The sequence below is a fragment of the Phocoena sinus genome, chromosome 1 (genome assembly GCF_008692025.1).
Source record: "Phocoena sinus isolate mPhoSin1 chromosome 1, mPhoSin1.pri, whole genome shotgun sequence".
Lineage (NCBI taxonomy): Eukaryota > Metazoa > Chordata > Mammalia > Artiodactyla > Phocoenidae > Phocoena > Phocoena sinus.
The window spans coordinates 13,336,770-13,354,992 of record NC_045763.1 but is presented as its reverse complement, the minus strand read 5'-3'; the positions used below and the strand labels follow the sequence as shown (position 1 = coordinate 13,354,992).

The following is an 18,223-nucleotide window of genomic DNA, read 5'->3' as shown; positions in this document are numbered from 1 at the left end:
CGCACCTCACCCTGGCTTTCTGGAAAACCTGCTCCCCACTTCCACCTGTTTCCCCCCACACCCCACCATTCACCAACTCTGGCTACCTCAGGACCTTTGCACTTGCCATTCCAAAGCCTGGATCGCTTTACCCAGACCTCTGCACAGCTTCAGACGTCACCTCCTCAGAGGTCCTCCTTGACAGCAGTCCCGGCCCCCAGGCTCGATGCCAGTCACACATCCAGCTCTACCCCCTCACAGCACCAACCCCTCCCTGTTCATTTGTTCCTCATGTAAATCTCTCCCTGCCCCTCATAAACTGTAAGCTCCTTGAGAACAGCGACCTTTCTGTTTTTGTCATTGTTCTTTTCCCCTATGCCTAAAATTACTGTAGCGACTCAATAAATAGTTTTTTTGTTTTCTTTTGTTTTGTTTTTTTTCGGTACGCGGGCCTCTCACTGTTGCGGCCTCTCCCGTTGCGGAGCACAGGCTCCGGGCGCGCAGGCCCAGTGGCCATGGCTCACGGGCCCAGCCGCTCCGCGGCATGTGCGATCTTCCCGGGCCGGGGCACGAACCCGTGTCCCCTGCATCGGCAGGCGGACTCTCAACCACTGCGCCACCAGGGAAGCCCAATAAATAGTTTTTTAATTGATGAAAGCCATTGACGAAGGTCCTGACTCCTTTCCAGAAATGTTTTAAAATCTATCGGAAATACATATCTATCTAGATAAAGATCACGCCAGAAATAAAAACAAACAAAACCCCAGAAATCACTGCTATTGACTGGAATCGGCAAATGGGAATTCTAGTTGGTCACAGCAAATAATGGTCCTGATCGGCAAGAAACTAGGCCTTTTGCCAATTCAGAAAAACACAAAGTAATTATAATTTAATGAATGTGGTTTGGCAGACAAAAGCTCACTAACTTGAGGAAGCAGAATGGACAGGGATTGAGAGTGGGCTCTGGGAGCCGACTGCCCAGGTTCTGAACTCCTCCCTGCTGTGTGACCTCAGGCAAGCCACTGCACCTCTCTGGGCCTCAGAATCCTCAGCTGTACAAAGGGATTCACAACAGACTTACCTCATAGAGTTACTGTGAACGTGAAATGAAAGAGATGTGTGTAAGATGCTTAGAAAAACGCTTGCCCCTCAGGAAGCACTCTATAGATAGAAATACCCATTATTTATCTGTACCGTTATTAGGGGGCGCCTAGGAGAAAAGAATTATAAAGAGGTCTTTGCTTGAGAATCAGTTTAGTCTAACCTGCATCATTCTTTATGTAACAGTTTTATTGAGATATAATTCAGCTACCATAAAACCCACCCCTTTAAAGAGTACATCTCATTGGTTTCTAGTATATTCGCAGACTCGGGCAACCGTCACCACTATCTAATCTGAGAACATTTTCATCACTCTCACCAAAAAAAAAAAAACTTTAGTGGTGACTCTCCATTCCCTCCTCCTCCCAGGCCCCTGGCAACCACTAATTTACTTTCTGTCAACTCCCACCATTTTACAGATGGGGAAACTGAGGCTCAGAGAGGGGAAGTGACGTGTCCAAGGTCACAAAGCAGAGCCTCTGGCCCCAGTTGTTTCTCCGCTGCACCATCTCCCTCCACTCAGAAGCCTCCCTGACTGGATGATGCCCTCTGGCTCACATATACACTCCCCAGACCTCCCCTCTCCACACTCCTGACCCCCGGGGCTTTACTCACGGAGTCCGATCTTGGCCAAGTGCAACCTGTTGACCCAGGAGATCTTGCTCAGGGGGTTGGGGGTGATGAAGACCACCATGAAGCTGATGGGACGGCCAGACCTGTGGTGAGAGGGCAGGAGCATGAGTGCTGGAACGGGGCCTGGCTCACCCGGGAGGTACGCAGCTCTTCCCCCCAACCACCAGCCCTGGAGATAGAGCGAGGTCTGTGCAGAGCATCAAAGCATGGCCAGAGAGGCCAGTGTCCTGGCAAAGCCTCAGTCCCCTGGGGGAGGACTCCCTCCACCCACCACAGCCCCGGGGAGGGGGCCGGTAACTCCCCCGAGCGACCAGGCCACGGCTCCCAGTCCAGCCCAGGCACACCGGCGTGGGTGCCTAGCAAGGCCACGGGGGGTCTGGCCCTCTGCAGGCTGCGACTCGAGAGGCCCTCCAGGGCGCCACCTAGTCAGGGCTCCACAGGCCTCGTCAGACACCTGCACACACCTGACCCGGAGCCTCTGACTCGGGCCTGTTCCCAGCACCTGGCACAGGGCACTTGCTTGGTAACTGTCTCCTGAACGGACACATGAATGAATGGCGGTATGTACAGGCTTGGGGTGGCCAGAGGTCACTGTTGTCAACACACTGTCATCTCACCTTAGAGCAGCGGAAGCCCCTTCATTGTTCTCCGGGGCCCATTTCCCCGCTGTGAGCCAACCCGGCCCCCGGGAGGTGGACAGGAAGGTGAGGAAGGGGCGCAGAGAAGGGGAGAGAGCCGCTCAGCAGGACACTGTGAGCCACTGTGCGAGGGCACCCAGAAGGTTCCAGGCTGCTGACCCTCAGACTCCAGGCCTGGGCCTTGCATCCTGGCTCCCGGACCTGCCTCAGACCACAGCGCCCCAGTCTCCCCGTCCCTGCAGCCACTGTGCTTGTAACACTGTCCCCGCCCAACCGAGAGGTCAAAACCTGGGCTCTGAGCCCCTCACTGCGCCAGCCTAGGCTTCGGAGTCAGAATCCTCAGAACCCAGCTCTGCCACCTACTTCTGAGTCTCACCTTCCTCCTCTGTAGAGTGGGGATCAGACAGATCGCCTTCCCCATCTCTGCATCAATTCCACAAACATCAGCTGCGGGTCGACTGAGCGTGAGCTCCTGCGGGAGCATTTGCGGGGAGGCTGGATCCATGAGAGGAGACCCAGGGCCTGGCCCCAGGGGACTGCACAGTCTACCAACCGCTGGCAGGGTGTCCCAGTAGCCTAACAGAGGACAGGCTCACCCCAGGTACGAATAGGTCGTTCGTTCATTCATTCATTCATCTGACCACGAGCACCTGCTCTGTGTCAAATGCTTTGCCGGGCACGGCCCACGATGCGTGTACGCCCACGCCCACCCCCGCAGTGCTGGCAAGCAGGCTGGTCCCGACGCCCCTCTCCAAGGCCCCTCTTCCTCTCACTTGTCGGGTTTCCCGGGAAGCAGGAGCCTGAGGCGGCACTTGTTGGCCGAGTGGATCTCCTCCTCCTTCACCCGCATAAGCCTCTGCAGGGCCAGGCACCAGTCTTGAGCCACGGTCATGTTCAGGTTCTAGGGTCAAGGAGGCCAAGGAGGTCACCATACAGCCCTCTGGCTCCCCGAAAGCCGCCCCAGATCCCACAGCAGTCGGGGCCCCAAGGGGAGAGGAGCTGGGGGGTCAGTGCGGGAGCTTGACCTGGGCGGCTCACTCGGCCACAAGCGGTGGGGGGATGCCGACTCCCCGGGCTCCAGGCCCTGGTTCAGACCTTCCCCCCTCCATGGCACCCCTCCTTTGAGAGGGACACACCCTCTCAGCCAGCTTCCTCTCCAGCCTGGGACGAGGCTCGGGAAGGAGCTGCAGGACAGACCAGACACTGAGCAGAGAACGAAAAAAAAAAAAAAAAAGTGCCCATAGCCGGGCCCTGCTCAACTCGAACCAGAGCTTCAACCCGAACCGGAGGCCGCCCACCAGACTTCCAGGTAGCGACAGGAGCCTCAGACGGTACTGCTGCTAGTGGGAGCCCAGAGGCCAGGGCACATCGGGGGACAGGGCGGGAGAGGAGCCCACCCACACTTTCCTGCCGAGGCCGGTGCTGGGTACCTGGTAGGTGCCATGCAGTGTGCTGACAAGCAGGGTGATCTGCTCCACCACAGCCAGGTCCTTCTGCAGGTCCTGCAGCTCCTGGAAGAGGCGCGGGGGCCCGAGGTACACCTTATCTGGGCAGAGAGAGACCCTACTCAGCCTCAGGGGTGGGGAAGGCACCACCAAGGGCCCAAGCAGGTACTCACTGCAAAAAAGAAGAGCTGTCGCCCTGGAGATGTGGCACTAGAGATACAGAAGGAAATGTACCAGGCTCTTGTCTACTAGCGGGGACAAATCCAATCACGGGTAAAGTCTAGCGCCTAGGATCTGGGCCACTCTCAGTCTATACAAAGTGTCACAGGAGACCAGAAGACTGAGAACCAACTGTGCCCATGAGAAGCGAGGAGACTTCACAGGCCCAGGAGAGCTGTGGGCACTGCCAAAAAAGGAAAACCGCAGGTGCAAAGGCACTGTGGCATAAGGAAGCCCAGGAACAGTAAGTTGTTCAAAGATGTGCTAAGCACCTACTATATGGCAGGTTCTAGTCTACATGTTGGAGAGACAGCTACAAATGAGACAGACAGGGTCCCTGTTCTTGTGGAGCTTATGACCTGGTCAGGGTCAGGGAGGAGTCAATCAACAACTGCAGATGGTGGGAGGTACTGGGGAGAAAGATATCGGGGTGATAGGACAGAGATGGGATGGGGGCTGAGGGTGCCCAGATCTCTGGTGATGATACAAATGCAGTGTCGGGGACGTGGAGGGAGGGCAGCAAGAGACAGAGCGGGAGGGCCCAGCAGGACTGGATGGGGAGGTCCCTGAATGCCAGGCTAGGGAATTTGGGCTGTGTCCTCTACACCATGGTTACTCAAGCTGAGATCTTACATAATCCCAGGGAGGGGCGGAGGCATGTAATTTGGATTTTCCTCGAGATGATTATCTAAAACTCAGATGCACATCCTCAGTCACCTGGATACAGTAACTTTAAAGCCACATGCCGCTGCGTGGTATCAGGGCTTCCGTGGACTCTGGGACCACACGATGGTCGCCAGGTAATGAACACAGAGCGAGGTGGGCGTGGGCGGTAAGAGATACGCTCACACCAAACGAAGGGCAAAGAAGGGCTCTGCAGTGCCCCAAACGGGGTGAGCTGGTGGGAAATGGAGATCACCGTGAGGCACTCTGGGGTACAGGGGCAGAGAACTCAAAAGAACCTGCCCCATAAGAGGACCACGTCTATGTTGAGAGCAGTTTGGTGCCAGCAAAACAACGCCATCTATCACATTAAATTAATGCTGTTACTTGAGTTTTATTATTTTGTAGCATCATTTTTATTCCACTTGTGATTCTGTTTTGGTTTTATGGTTGTTCAAGGGATGCAAGCATAAGGAGTTTATTGTACCTAGTCTTATACTTGCACATATTTGAATAACAATATAATAAAAAACCATTCAAGGCCAACTGGGGTTCAACAAGGATTTCTTTTTTCCTCTTTCAAGGGGGTCTGGCAGCCTAGTACTCTACTTTGAGAAATGTGGCCACAGATACAACAGTGGCTGAAGGAGCACTGCCAGAGCAAGAGTCCGAAGGGTGGGGGGAGAGTGGAGTGGAGCCAGGGCTAAAGGCACCTCTGAGGGGGGCAGATGGGCCAGGAGCCCCTCCCAGGGGGCTTCTGTGAACAGAGAGCCAGGAACACAAGACAGCCTCCCATGCCTCCCAGGCCTGGGGAGGGGGACACAGCAGCTGAAGTGGGCGCAGCCATCCGAGGACGAGAGTGTGTGGTGAGTCCCTCCCTCAGAGCCACCTCCCAGGTCAGGGATGGACAGAGCTGGCCAGTGGGGAGGGGTGACAGCCAAGTGCCTTCCTGCTGGCCATGCAGTTACGTCCTTCGTTCATTCAACAAATGTCTATTAACACCCACCACATACCAGGATCTGGAGGGCTACAGTCACACCAAGGGAAAAGACAAGATGGAAACCAGACCATCACCATAGAGGTGAAAACATACCCGGGCCTTGGGAGCACTGGACGGGGACCTGGCAAGTCCAAAGGAATCAGGAAGGGCTTCTCTAAGGAAGTGTCACCTGAGCTAAGATGAGTAGGGGCAGATAGACAAAAACAGGATGGCAGGAGAACACTCTGGAGAAGGGCAGAGGCCGGGAGAACGCCCTGGGGCAGGAGGGGGCTCAACCCCCCAGGAACGGAGAGGTCAGGGCAGCCAAGCCCAGGGAGTGAAGGAGCGGGGAGGGCTGAGGTGGGGCGGCAGGTGGGCCCCCAGGACGGGAGTGTGAGCCCGGGCGAGAACCTGGGACTTCACCCTGAGAGCAGTGGGAAGTCACCGGCGGATTTCAGGTGGAGGGTGACACACAGCTCTGATATGCATTTTGAAAAGTCGGCCTGGAGAGGGTAGAGGACGGGACGGGACAGGACAGGAAGGCGCAAAGGGGAGGGAAGGGCAGCACCAGGAAGTTCCTGCCACAGCACCGTGGAGATGGAGAGGACGGGGCGCACGGGGGAGCCTGCCACCCCGAGTTCTCACTGTCCTTGTTGTCCAACAGTCTGAGGGGATAGCATAGGGGAAAGAGGATCCAGGCAGAGCCAGGCAGCCCCGAGCCTGGGCCCTGAGGGTTTCAGGGACAGGGTGAGTGTCACCGGGGCCCCTCACTGTATAGACGGGCGAACTGAGGTCCCACATGGAGGCAAGCAATGGCCAGGCAGGCACTGGAGGTCACCCTTTCTGATCCAAGGTCACTGCGTGTGCACGCCCGCCAGGGTGTACAGGGCTGGGGTGGGCAGGGGCTGGGAGGTGTGACTGCGTGCAGCATGCGTTTGCACACTTACGTAGGGATGTGGGTGTGTGTTTGTGTACAGTTGTGTACAGCAGGAAAAGTCTCCGGGCCAAGTGCCCGCGGGCCTGGGGGCCGAGCCCGGGCAGGTGCTCCCAGGGCAGTGTCGGGCAGGTACTCACTCTGGGCCTGGCCCGCAGCCGAGGCCTTCTTGGCGCCGGCGTGCTGGATGAGTACGTTGTCCTTGTCATAGGAGCTGCCCTCCTGGCCCACCTCCATCACCTGCACCTGGGGCAGCGCCGTGTTCCACTTCACCACATACTTGGGCCCCAGGGGCACCAGGCTGCTGATCTCCAGCTGGCCCCTGCCAGGAAGAGAGGACACGGCCCTGGAGAGCCCGTAGCACCCAGCCCCAGGGCCAGCCAGAGCCGCTCCTCAGCAGGTCAGCTCAGCCAGGCACCTCACAGCCCAAGCACAAGCCCTCAGGCCAAAACCAAGCCAGGCGGAGCGGGGAACGGAGGAAGGGGCAGAAGCATCAGGGCGTCCAGGCCCCAGCCCCATATCCAGAATCACACGCCCACCCCAAGCCTTGGCACCCCTACCTGTGGTTGGCAGGCCTGAGGAAAAAGACAAGAAGGGTCGTTATCGTTACAGAGTGGTTTCCGTAAAAACCACCGCAGCCGCTGAGACCCCCCTGGGGGTCGGCCACTGGGCTGGGCCAGGTGTGGGCAGAGCGGACCACACGGAGGGCCTTCTCCCTGGACTGGGCACTGGCCTTCCATCACCTATTCCCACAGCGGCCCTGCTAGGAAGCCTGTACTGTTCCAGAAAAGGATACTGATGCTCAGACAGGTCACGTGACTCACCCCAAGTCACCCAGGATGACCCCCCAAAAGTGGGCCACTAACACCCTCATCACACTTTCATGCCATGCTAGGCTCCAAGCAACAGGAGGGCAGAGAGGGTGTAGGTCAGATCCCTGGCACCTGCACAGAGCCCAAGATATAAACGGGACTTAAAAATTATAGTGCTTGGGCTTCCCTGGTGGCGCAGCGGTTGAGAGTCCGCCTGCCCATGCGGGGGACACAGGTTCGTGCCCCGGTCTGGGAAGATCCCACATGCCGCAGAGCGGCTGGGCCCGTGAGCCATGGCCGCTGAGCCTGCGCGTCCGGAGCCTGTGCTCCGCAACGGGAGAGGCCGCAACGGTGAGAGGCCCGCGTACCACAAAAAAAAATAAAATAAAAATTATAGTGCTTGAATGAGGGAGGGAGTGAATGAACGAATGAATGAATGAGTCAGCCATCAGCACTGCTGCACTGATCTGGGACAGAGGCTTCCTTGCCCAAGACCCCTACCAGGGCCGGATCCTGTCCAGACCTGTGAACTGACACCAAGTAAGAGTTCAATAAACATTTGATGGATTAACAGACTGAAGGATGAGTGGGTGGAGGCTGTGTGTGAGCCCCCAGATAGCCCTGCTTGCTCCCCACCTTCCAGGACACGTGATCCACAACCACGGATAATCCCCAAATCTGCTCCGTGGCCACGCCCAGGAAGGCACAGCCGACTCTGGGTGCAGAATCTATACCAGTCTCCTCGGGCGCCCCCCGCCCCACATGTGCTCCAGCCAGGTGGTGGGAGAGCCAGGCTGGGGTTAACGCCCATCTACGGGTGACTGCTTTCCCTCGTGGGTCTGGGGTGTTGCTGCCATCTGCTGTTTCCGTGGTTTTTGAAACTGCTGCCAAATATTGAGAACCGAGATTCTCCTCCACTCGAGTGGATACGAGTATGGCTGGAAAGGTCGCAGCTGGCCTTCATCTGGTAAAGGGTCACAATCCCTGACGCCCACAGGACCAAGCAGTGGATGCGAGTGACCCGGGCCAGGTGGGAGCCCCAGTAAAGCGTTCACGCAACCCAGCTGCAGGCCCGTGTGGCCCCAGGCAGTGTGGGCCCAGAACACGAGATCTTCACGTTTCTAAGAGAAGCCAGATGTCTCAACCTTTGTGTGAACTCCCCGTAGGAGCCAAACACAGGATTTCCAGAGGCCTAGTGCAACCCACGGGCCATGAGTTTGCAGACTCTGGTCTAAAGAATCACCCTCTCCCCACTGCAGGGCTCCAACTCCAATCCCGACTCCAGGCAGCACCTGGCAGCCTGCCTCTGGGCATTTCTACAACCTCTGACCCAGAACCGGGAAACCAGGCTCCTGCAGGGAGTTGGGGGAAAGGCAAAGACTCATGTTGAGAAACACTCAGATCCGGCCGGAGGAAAATCTATTTGACTTAAAGCAGCAGGGATTTGGGATCTGAGCTGGGAACAGGGAAGGATCTCTTGAATTTCAAAGTGGTCAAAACTCAGCAGACTGTTCAGTTCCGACAGCAGAGTTCCAGAACAGTCCACCCTGTGCAACAGACAGCTGTTTGCCCTCAGTGACCTCTGCAGGTGCTTCCTAGCTCTGGGGACCAGGGACAGAGCAGTCACAAAGGGATAGAAGAGGAAGTCGGGACGTTGGAGGCCTCCGATGAGCTCACGCAGAACCCCAGCTATGACAGACTGGGACATGACAGGAGGGGTCCCCAGGGAGGGGCAACAGCCAGGCCTGCTTACTTGAAGTTGATGTTGGCGCAGACCAGCATGTCGCTGAGCAGGAAGACCCTGCGCTCCTTGGACTTGATCAGCTGCCCGCGGTCACCGTACACGGTCTCCGTCAGCGTCTCACACAGGAGCAGCTGACGCTGGCCTGAGGTCAAAAGCTGGGGGGAGGGGACAGAGCAAGGTCAACACCAACATCGTACATCGCTGTGCCAAAGACCCAGGATTCTCCCTCCACATACAAAGGGGACCACAGCTGGGAGAGGTGGAGGATGAGGCAGGGCCACGCCCTCCATCCCCGGGGGACAAGAGGCACTGACCACCCACCGGCCCCAGCAGCCAGCACCCCTGCTCAGGTGAGCCAGCCACTGCCAGCGGCACAGCTCCAGAGCCACAGACCCGTGTTCTGACCTCGGTTCCCGGAGCGCCCGCTGTGAAGCCCTCTGGCAGGCGCCGTGTCACCTCTCCACACTTCAGCTTTCTCAGCTGTCAAGTGGGCGATACCTCTACTGCTCACATCACCAAGGCAACAACGTGTGACCGGACCTGGCTACATGATCCGCAGAGCCCAGCAGAGGAGGAAAACCCGGTGCTCGCTCAGAATTATTAAGAATTTCAAGGGCTTCCCTAGTGGCGCAGTGGTTGAGAGTCCGCCTGCCGATGCAGAGGACACGGGTTCGTGCCCCGGTCCGGGAAGATCCCACATGCCGCGGAGCGGCTGGGACCGTGAGCCATGGCCGCTGAGCCTGCGCGTCCGGAGCCTGCGCTCCGCAAACGGGAGAGGCCACAACAGTGAGAGGCCCGCGTACCGCAAAAAAAAAAAGAATTTCAAGATGGCAATGGCAGAGCATTAAGCCAAACGTGGGGCCCTTCTGAGTGCCCACCCTGGTGACGGCACAGGCCACACACCCAAGGAGCCGGCCCTGCGACGGGACACCCCGCAGATGGCCACTGTCCCCACTGCTGCCACTGTTCGTGTGGCCTCAAGCGGGGAGACTCCTGGCCTGAAAGTAGGTCCCATTCGTCACCCTGACCTATTGAACAACCTCAGCTACTGGCCTCGGGGAAGGCCTCGTGTGGGGCTGGGACAGATCTGCTGGTAGACAAGGCAACCCTCTGACAAGGCTGAAGGCCTTCAAGCCTCCAGCATCCGAACAGGTGTCTGCCCATCTCGGGCTGGATTCCAAGAATGCTGCCAGCCCCGGACCACCATCAGACCCAGAGACCCGCTGGGAAAACGTCTCTTTACTAACTAAGGATTTTGCTGAGGAGGAAAAGGAGTATTCAGCAAAATTCCTTCCCAAAGCCCGTGATTCTGATGACAACAGCTAGCGCCCCTCCGCCCCATCCTCACAAGGGAAAGGGCGGGTCATCCCCAAACCTCTCCTGGACAGAATGCCCTCTGTTCTGTGAAGAGCAGTGTCTCTCCAGGCGACACAAAAGCCCGAGTGACACCACATGCCACTAAAGAGTCCACGTCTCATTTAATCACCTCAAGAACGCCGAGGCCTCCCCACTCTTGGACAAGGGGATGGAGATTCCAGAGGTAAAGAGACTTGCTGAGACCCAATGCCGGTTGAGCGGCAGGGCAGGACAGAGCCAGGCCACACACGCTGCTCCCAGCACCGGGCGGCCAGCCACACGCCCTCTGGCTCCTGACTGGGGGTTAGAGGAGTCAGAGAAAGCCCACTGCTCCCAACACACACAAAAAGTCTCAGGGTGCCCCAGGGATACCCCCATGACTGCTAAGATTGGGCTCCCCCAGCCCACAGCTTCCACCAGCAAGCTGACTGCCAGCTCGTGTAGACACAGCTGGGACCCTGAAGACAGCAGGCCCCTCAGAAGACGGCCAAGTGTGCCGTGACCCTTTTCCTCAGGAGAGAGGAAAGTCCCCTGGCTTCCGAAAACCATCCTCCTGCCACTTAAGCAGATTAAAAACAAGAAAGACAAAAGAAAACTCGGATATTGCACAAGCAGCCCCCTGCAGCCGTGTCCCGAGCAGGCACATTTTGAAACAGCCGACACCGTTCCACTTCGGGCACACCCAGTTTCATTTCCACTTCTCTCTGGGTGATGGGTGGCAAGAGGGAAATCACTGCACTGGCCTCAGAACTGGCCGAGACTGCCCCAGGGGGGCCCTGGCAGGGGAAGGCGTGGTGTGCGGCCACCATCACTCTCTCCACGACACCATCCCACACGCATCCGACACACCCACTTGACAGGTGGGGAAACTGAGGCTTGGGGCTGTCAGTTCCTCGCCCAACACCCAACAAGTCCCCCTGACCTCCAGCCAGTGACCACTGCTCCTCACAGCCCAGGTCCCCCCCAGCAGACAGAGCAGAAGGGAACAGACAGCTCTTCCCAGAGCAAGTGCTAAGGAGAAGGGTTTCCTTCTCCCGAGTGATCTCACAAGTGTGTGAGCCAAAGCGAGAGAAACCCTCTTGGTTACAGGAAAGGAGCTAAAGACAGAAGAAGATACTTCCCAAGGGCAAAGACCATCAAACACTAGCACGGTGGCCATGGCTGGGCTAAGGTCTTTTTAACCCGAGAGACATTTCAAAATAGAAGGCTTGGGACTTCCCTGGTGGTCCACTGGCTAAGAATCCGTGCTCCCAACACAGGGGGCCCGGGTTCGATCCCTGGTCGGGGAGCTGGATGCCGCAACTAAGAGTCTGTATGCCGCAACTAAAGATCCCGCGTGCCACAACTAAGACCCGGCGCAGCCAAATAAACAAATAATTAAAAAAAAAAAAAAATAGAAGGCTTGTGTGGAACTGGCTGGGGAAGTCCTGCCTGGAGGCGGGGAGGGGGGATGACCTCCACCCTTCAGGCCCACCCTGAGCAATCCTGGATGGGGATACACCCCGGGGAGGGGGCTCCATCCCCTGCCTCATCTTTTCTTCCCATCTCTATACTCCTGGAACAGGCAAAGCAAACCCAGGTGCCTGCAGGGCCAGAAGTAACCTCAGTGGGAAGACCTGGATGTGGACTGAGGGGGCAAGGGCAGCCGCTACTCAGGTGACTGGTGCCACATAGGAGGGTGGGCCGGAGTGCCAGCTCTTCCGACCCTTAAGAAGATACATGAGTCTAAATGTTGTGGGACATTTCTCCATTTCTAAATGTTGGCAATTAATTCCATTTTCCTAAAAATACTGTGTGGGCCTAAATACACATGTGCAGCCTGAGTTTGGCCTGAGGTGGGACAGTCTTAAGATGCAGGACCCTGAAGCTTAGAATTGCAAGGGACCCTGCAAGTTCACTTGTCCGGGCCTTGTTTTGTAGGCCTGTGGTGAAAATCAAACATGACAATGTAGTTAGTGAGTATCATGTACTGTAAAGGGCGGGGCCACATGGGAAGCGCTGTGGTGCTCCTGGTGACACTCCCCAAACATTAGAAAGTTCCACCCCGTGTGGCTGAAATCTCATCGGCCTTAGTCACTGGCCTTAGTTCTGCTTTTGGGGCCACAGAGCCAGGAGGCTCCCAGTTTTCCCCCAAATACCTGAACACCTCCCTGTGACTCCACAGGATGTCCCTTCCCCAGAGAACAACGCTTGCCCTCGCCAAGTGCCCTGGGGTGGGGGGTCACCTCACCCCGAACCATCGGGGCCAAACCCCACACTCTGGTGGGTGAAAGAAGGCGGGGCCCGGGGCCTCCCAGATGTGGGTGCAGCTGCAAGCGGCTCATGTCACAAGCCACTAGGGAAACAGAGGACTAAAGTTCACCAAAGGGACCTCCCTGGCGGCGCAGTGGTTAAGAATCCGCCTGCCAAGCAGAGGACATGGGTTTGAGCCCTGCTCTGGGAAGATCCCACATGCCGCGGAGCAACTAAGCCCCTGTGCCACAACTACTGAGCCTGAGCTCTAGAGCCCACTAGCCACAACTACTGAACCCGCATGCCACAACTACTGAAGCCCGCACGCCTAGAGCCCATACTCCGCAACGAGAGAAGGCACCGCAATGAGAAGCCCACGCACCGCAATGAAGAGTAGCCCCTGTTCGCCGCAACTAGAGAAAGCCCGCGCACAGCAACGAAGACCCAACGCAGCCAAATAAGTATACAAATAAAATTTTAAAAATAAAGTTCACCAACAGGTGACTCTGGAAGGTGACTAATTTTTTTTGTACCAACTTTGTGTTTTAAAAACAGAGTTCCCAAGCTTCCTTGGTGGCACAGTGGTTGAGAGTCCGCCTGCCGATGCAGGGGACACGGGTTCGTGCCCCGGTCTGGGAAGATCCCACATGCTGCGGAGCGGCTGGGTCCGTGAGCCATGGCCGCTGAGCCTGCGCGTCTGGAGCCTGTGCTCCGCAACGGGAGAGGCCACATCAGTGAGAGGCCCGTGTACCGCAAAAAAATAAAGTAAAATAAAATAAAAACAGAGTTCCCTAATAGACCCATTTGAAAGTTTTTCAAGATTTTTTTTCTTGCTAGAATGTTCCTAAGCTGCAATCCCAAAACATGGCGTGGATTTTTCTTTTTGCTTCTTAAAAAATAACACTAATAATGACAGCTGCCACCTTGTATTAAGGGCTCTGGGTCTGCCAGTTTGCCACCTCACTCATTTGCCTCGCAGAAGCCCTGAGGGTCAGGCGCCATCGAGCTCTTCTCATTACAGAGGAAGCAACTGAGGTTCAGAGAGGTTGGGTGATTCCCCTGAGGCCACACAGTAAGCACCAGTGGCAAAATCGGGATTCAAATCCAGACTCTGACTCCACGGCCCACTAGTTTAAGCACAACACTAGGCTATCATTTCTGGCACCTTTACTGGCGATCACACCTGCTGAATTAAATCAGCTGGTATCCCAAAATCACATGAGTAGTAACGAATGTGGAGGTCTAGTCAAGATTAATCCTTAAGGTAAGGTCTGCGGGCTCAGAGAGAAGCAAAGAATCGCCTCCCTCGGAGAACACTGCCACCTGGTGGGTGCCACAGGGCAGGAGGCAGAGCGACAGGCGAGGCCGGCTGCAGGGCAGGTACGCACGCACCTTGTTGAGGCTGCTGCGGTCACTGACGCTCTTGGTCAGCTGCTGGATCTCGGCCACCTGGTCGGCCAGCCGCTTCTGCTCGTTCAGCTTCTCGGCCAGCGTCTCCAGCTCCGTGAGCGCCAGCTGCAGCGAGAGCCTGTCCGGGTGGCCCCTGGGGGTGTTCTTCAGCATGTCCTGCCGGGGCCCAGAGGGAGCCACTACTGAGACCCCCACCCCAGCAGACCCTCAGCCTCCGCCTCCACACTCGGGCCTGAGAAGGGCCCAGCTTGTAGCCAGGACAGGCGGGGCCTGACATAGAGCAAGGCCTCAAGAAGCAGCTGGTGAATGAAAAACTAAAATAAAACAGCTGTGCGGACCGATCCCTGATCCACTGATGAACTTTACACTGAGACGAGACCCACTCCTGCTGCTGGTCGCTCTGAGAACAGAGAGGAAGCCCCGCTGGGGCCCTTGGGCTGGCAGCCAGCCTTCCCCCCAGGGGGACTCACCCCCTGACTGAGGACCCCCGGCAACCAGGGGAGGTGCCTCAAGCTCTCAGGGCCCAGCGTGGAGGCTAACGCTCCCTCGGGAAGCCTGAAGTGCCAAGATCAGAGCATCCACGGGGCATCTCCTCACTGCCAGGGGCCCCACGGTCGCCCGGATTCCACGTGCCTTCCCACAACCTGGGCTAACGTCACCACTGGTCACCAGGTTCCCACCAGGGGAGGCGAAAGTAAGCTCAATGGGCTCCACCCTAGGAGTGGGGAAAGAGGGGGCCGGGGGGCCAAGGCCCTGCCCACCGTGCACAGATGCGTGGGTTGTGGGTGACGGATGAGAAGCCAGGCCTCCTGCCCCAACCCCATGAGGCTCGCACCATCCCACGCCCCACCCTGCAGGTTGGTGGCCGCCGGAATCCCCCGTGGTACCTGAAGCAGGAGGATGAACTGAGGGAACCTCTGGATGGGCTTCACCATCAGCCCGTAGAGCGTGACACGGTCGGGGCTACACACCTGCCGCCGCTGTTGGAGACGAGGGGGGATAATTCACTGAGCCTCCGCAGCAAGGGCCCAGCACCCGGGGTACAGATGCGGCCCATCCCGGGCTCCCCTCCCCGGACCCAGGACCCTGCTCAGCCTTGGGCCCAAGAGAAGAGCCCAGGAGGTCCCTGGTTTCACAGTCAGGGGTCCCTGCCACCACAGGGCTCCCCGGTACAGCCCCTCACCCTGGAAAGCCTAGAGCATCACGTTAAAGTCTCTGGACTAAAAGCATAAGTAGGACATTTCAGCAATTTATCCAAGAAGTCAGGCTACTGAAAGTAGCCGAGACAACCATTCCCTCCACCTAAACTAAAGCGGACGGGCCTGGGCCGGGGTGAGGATTGGCAGGGGGACGGTTCTTACTGTCCTGTCTCTTGCTTCTGTTTCCACCTCTCCATCCACACACCTGTCACCTTGACCCAGGCCCTCAGCCCCTGCGACCCAGGCTGCCGCCACAGCTTCCCCACCGGCCTCTGCCTCCATCTGCCTCTACCCAAAACTTCAGTGGCTCCCCGCTGCCTGAAATAAGACATCCTAGCCCCTGGGCCAGGAGGTCCAGATCCGCCCAAACTGAACTCCACTGCTCTGGGCCTCTCTCCCGGGCGCCCAGTGCTCCCAGGATCCAACCAGACTTGCCTCTGACCTTTGCCCCATCACCCTTGCACCTGGAACACCCTCTTCTCCATCTCTCCATTTCAACCCCACTGACAGCCCCCAGGACCCATGTCAGATGGCACCCCATTGAGAAAGCCCCCGATCCTCTGGGATCCAGGCTGTAGGCTCCTGGCTGAGGCCGGGGGCCCTAGCCCACCTGCGCCCTCTGCTGCGTGGCACGTCTCTGACTCACCTAAGTGTGCGCCTAGGAAATGGGGATTGGGGACCTGGTCCCACAGCTATTGAGGCCTATAGTCCTTTAAACTCTATTCTCGCACGTGATCCCCAAAGCACCGTTTTAAGAAAAGGGATCATCCCGGCCACAACCTGAGCCACACCAAGCCCAGCCACCATCTGCAGATGTCACAGGCCTACGCTTCCACCTGTCAGAACTCCAGGATCCCAAGCGGCTTACAGAAACTTTAACTCTTCTTCACCCTCCCCTTGGCGGAGTGGGGAAAGGAGAGGCAGATTTTCTTCCCGTGGGACCGGGGATGGCCCAAAGGAAAGAAGAGAGGCGTCTGGGCCAAAGAAGTGATGCTGCAGCGATCCCTCCCTCCTGAGACACCTCCCTGCCCCCCCCAACCGACGGCCGGGGCTCCATGGAGAGGGGCCCCGGACCACCCTCGGGCCCACCTTGAGGAACTCGAGGAAGGCGGGCTTGGTGAGGCAGGCCTTCTTGATGATGGACATGGCACTGGTAAAGTTGTTCACGTAGTCACTGTACACGTCGAGCACCACGGACTTGGAGAACTGAAACAGGTGTGGGCGCGGCCCGGGAGGGTCACATCCATGCAAGGGGGAGGGCGACCAGCACCCCACCCTCCTCCTCTGCTGGAGGGTCTCAGCTAGCCTTGAGGTGAGGAAACCTGTCACCCGGTGAGGGGAGGGGACAGGGCTCAGAGAGGCAAAGAGACACCAAGGTCACAGGGAGGAAGAGGTGGTGCTAGGGAGAGCCCGGGGAGGTCCCTCGTCCCGCAGCACGGCAGCCTGGCCCACAGGCGAAGGGGGGCATGGCGGCCCTTTGCTACGCCCCCCAGCCCCCCACCCTCAAGGATGGTGCTGCTGACCTGAGCCCCATGGACACACCGACCAGGGTGCTGGGTTTTTTGTCTTTTAGCAGAACCCAGTTGCCTACAACATATCGAAGCAGTTTCCACCGATCTGACCATTTCTCACCCCATGAATCTCTCTGGGGCCCACAGACTTCAGTGTCAAAAACCATGAGTCCAGCACACCCCCTTCCTCCACAGATGGGGACCTGAGCCCCGAGAGGGCCCTGGAGCTGCCCACGTTTGCACAGCTGAGCTGGGACCAGGCCAGGTCTCCGGGAGCACGACCCAGTGGCCTGGCCCCGACACCCTGCGGCATCCTCTGGGGCCAAGGCCATGCTCTGTGTGGGCGTCGCACGTGGTCCCTCTGCGAGCGCTCCGCAGGGGGCACTTGAGATCGGCCAGGTGGCTGCCCGCAGTGGCCAGTCTCCTAGAGGCACTGCCACCTAGGCGGAGCCAGAACAGTGAGCGGGCGGCACGCAGGCGGACATCTTCAAGGACACGCTGCAAGGTGTCACGCCCACCCCCACGTAGGCCAGGCCGACTCAGGCCCTGCCACCCTCTGACCCCGCTGTCTGGGACGAGGCAACCAGGTGGAGGCAGGAGGCTGGCCCAGAGAACATCCAAATCACGGCCACAGTTGGCACCTTGGCAGGCTGGGGAGAGTCTGGGGACACCTACCGAAGCCACGAAGAGGTCCCCAATCTTCTCGGTGGAGTCCCACTCAGCCACGCGGGAGGACAGGGCAATCTGGAACATGGAGTGGCAGTGCAGGATCTCCTTCACGCGAAAAAACACCACCTGGCACTTGCGGGCACTCAGCGCCTTGGGCTCCATCTCCATCAGGGGGTTGCGGTAATCCTGACGGGGGGGGGCGGGGCGCAGGCAGGGTGAGTGCCCCGAGGCCAGGCCACAGCCCCTGCCCCCGCTGCCCTCATGGCCACCTGGACCGGGCCAAGCAGAACTCGGCAGACCTTCCTGCGGGAGGAGCGCCCACCCCTCACACTTCACCTGTCCTTCTGGAAGGATCTCCATGATCGTAACACTCCTGACCCTTCTGCCCATCCATAACCCACCCCCGTGACTTATGTGTTAAGCTGGGTTTTCGGGCAGACCCCTGCCTGCAAGGAGCTCCACGGAGGCAGTCCCCAGGGGCCGGCCCAGATCAGCTTTGCCCACAGGTGAGCCAGTCTGTCTAACGGAGCAGTGGCAGTGATGTCACAGCAAGACCTAGAGCCACACTCTCCAACCAGCTTTGTCAGAAACCCAGGATATTTTTGTCTCCACCTGCCTGAGGTCTGGGCTCCTCCACTGTGGATCCAAACTCAGGAGGGGAAATGAGGTTGTTACTAGTACCCTCCCACCCCTACAATT

General features: G+C 58.0%; 1 protein-coding gene across 7 annotated transcripts in view; it reads right to left on the bottom strand.

Annotated features, from left to right (window-relative positions):
• ARHGEF10L (Rho guanine nucleotide exchange factor 10 like) overlaps positions 1 to 18,223 on the bottom strand; it is a 145,486-nt gene that overhangs the window by 53,124 nt on the left and 74,139 nt on the right. For all 7 annotated transcript variants that reach the window (XM_032622756.1, XM_032622772.1, XM_032622764.1 and 4 more), the window contains 9 exons: positions 17,531 to 17,710; positions 16,434 to 16,550; positions 15,033 to 15,125; positions 14,128 to 14,301; positions 9,157 to 9,302; positions 6,732 to 6,913; positions 3,782 to 3,897; positions 3,125 to 3,252; positions 1,696 to 1,796 (listed from right to left, as the gene is read on the bottom strand). In XM_032622756.1, coding sequence (XP_032478647.1) covers positions 1,696 to 1,796; positions 3,125 to 3,252; positions 3,782 to 3,897; positions 6,732 to 6,913; positions 9,157 to 9,302; positions 14,128 to 14,301; positions 15,033 to 15,125; positions 16,434 to 16,550; positions 17,531 to 17,710 — 1,237 coding nt within the window. The remainder of the gene's footprint in view (positions 1 to 1,695; positions 1,797 to 3,124; positions 3,253 to 3,781; positions 3,898 to 6,731; positions 6,914 to 9,156; positions 9,303 to 14,127; positions 14,302 to 15,032; positions 15,126 to 16,433; positions 16,551 to 17,530; positions 17,711 to 18,223) is intronic.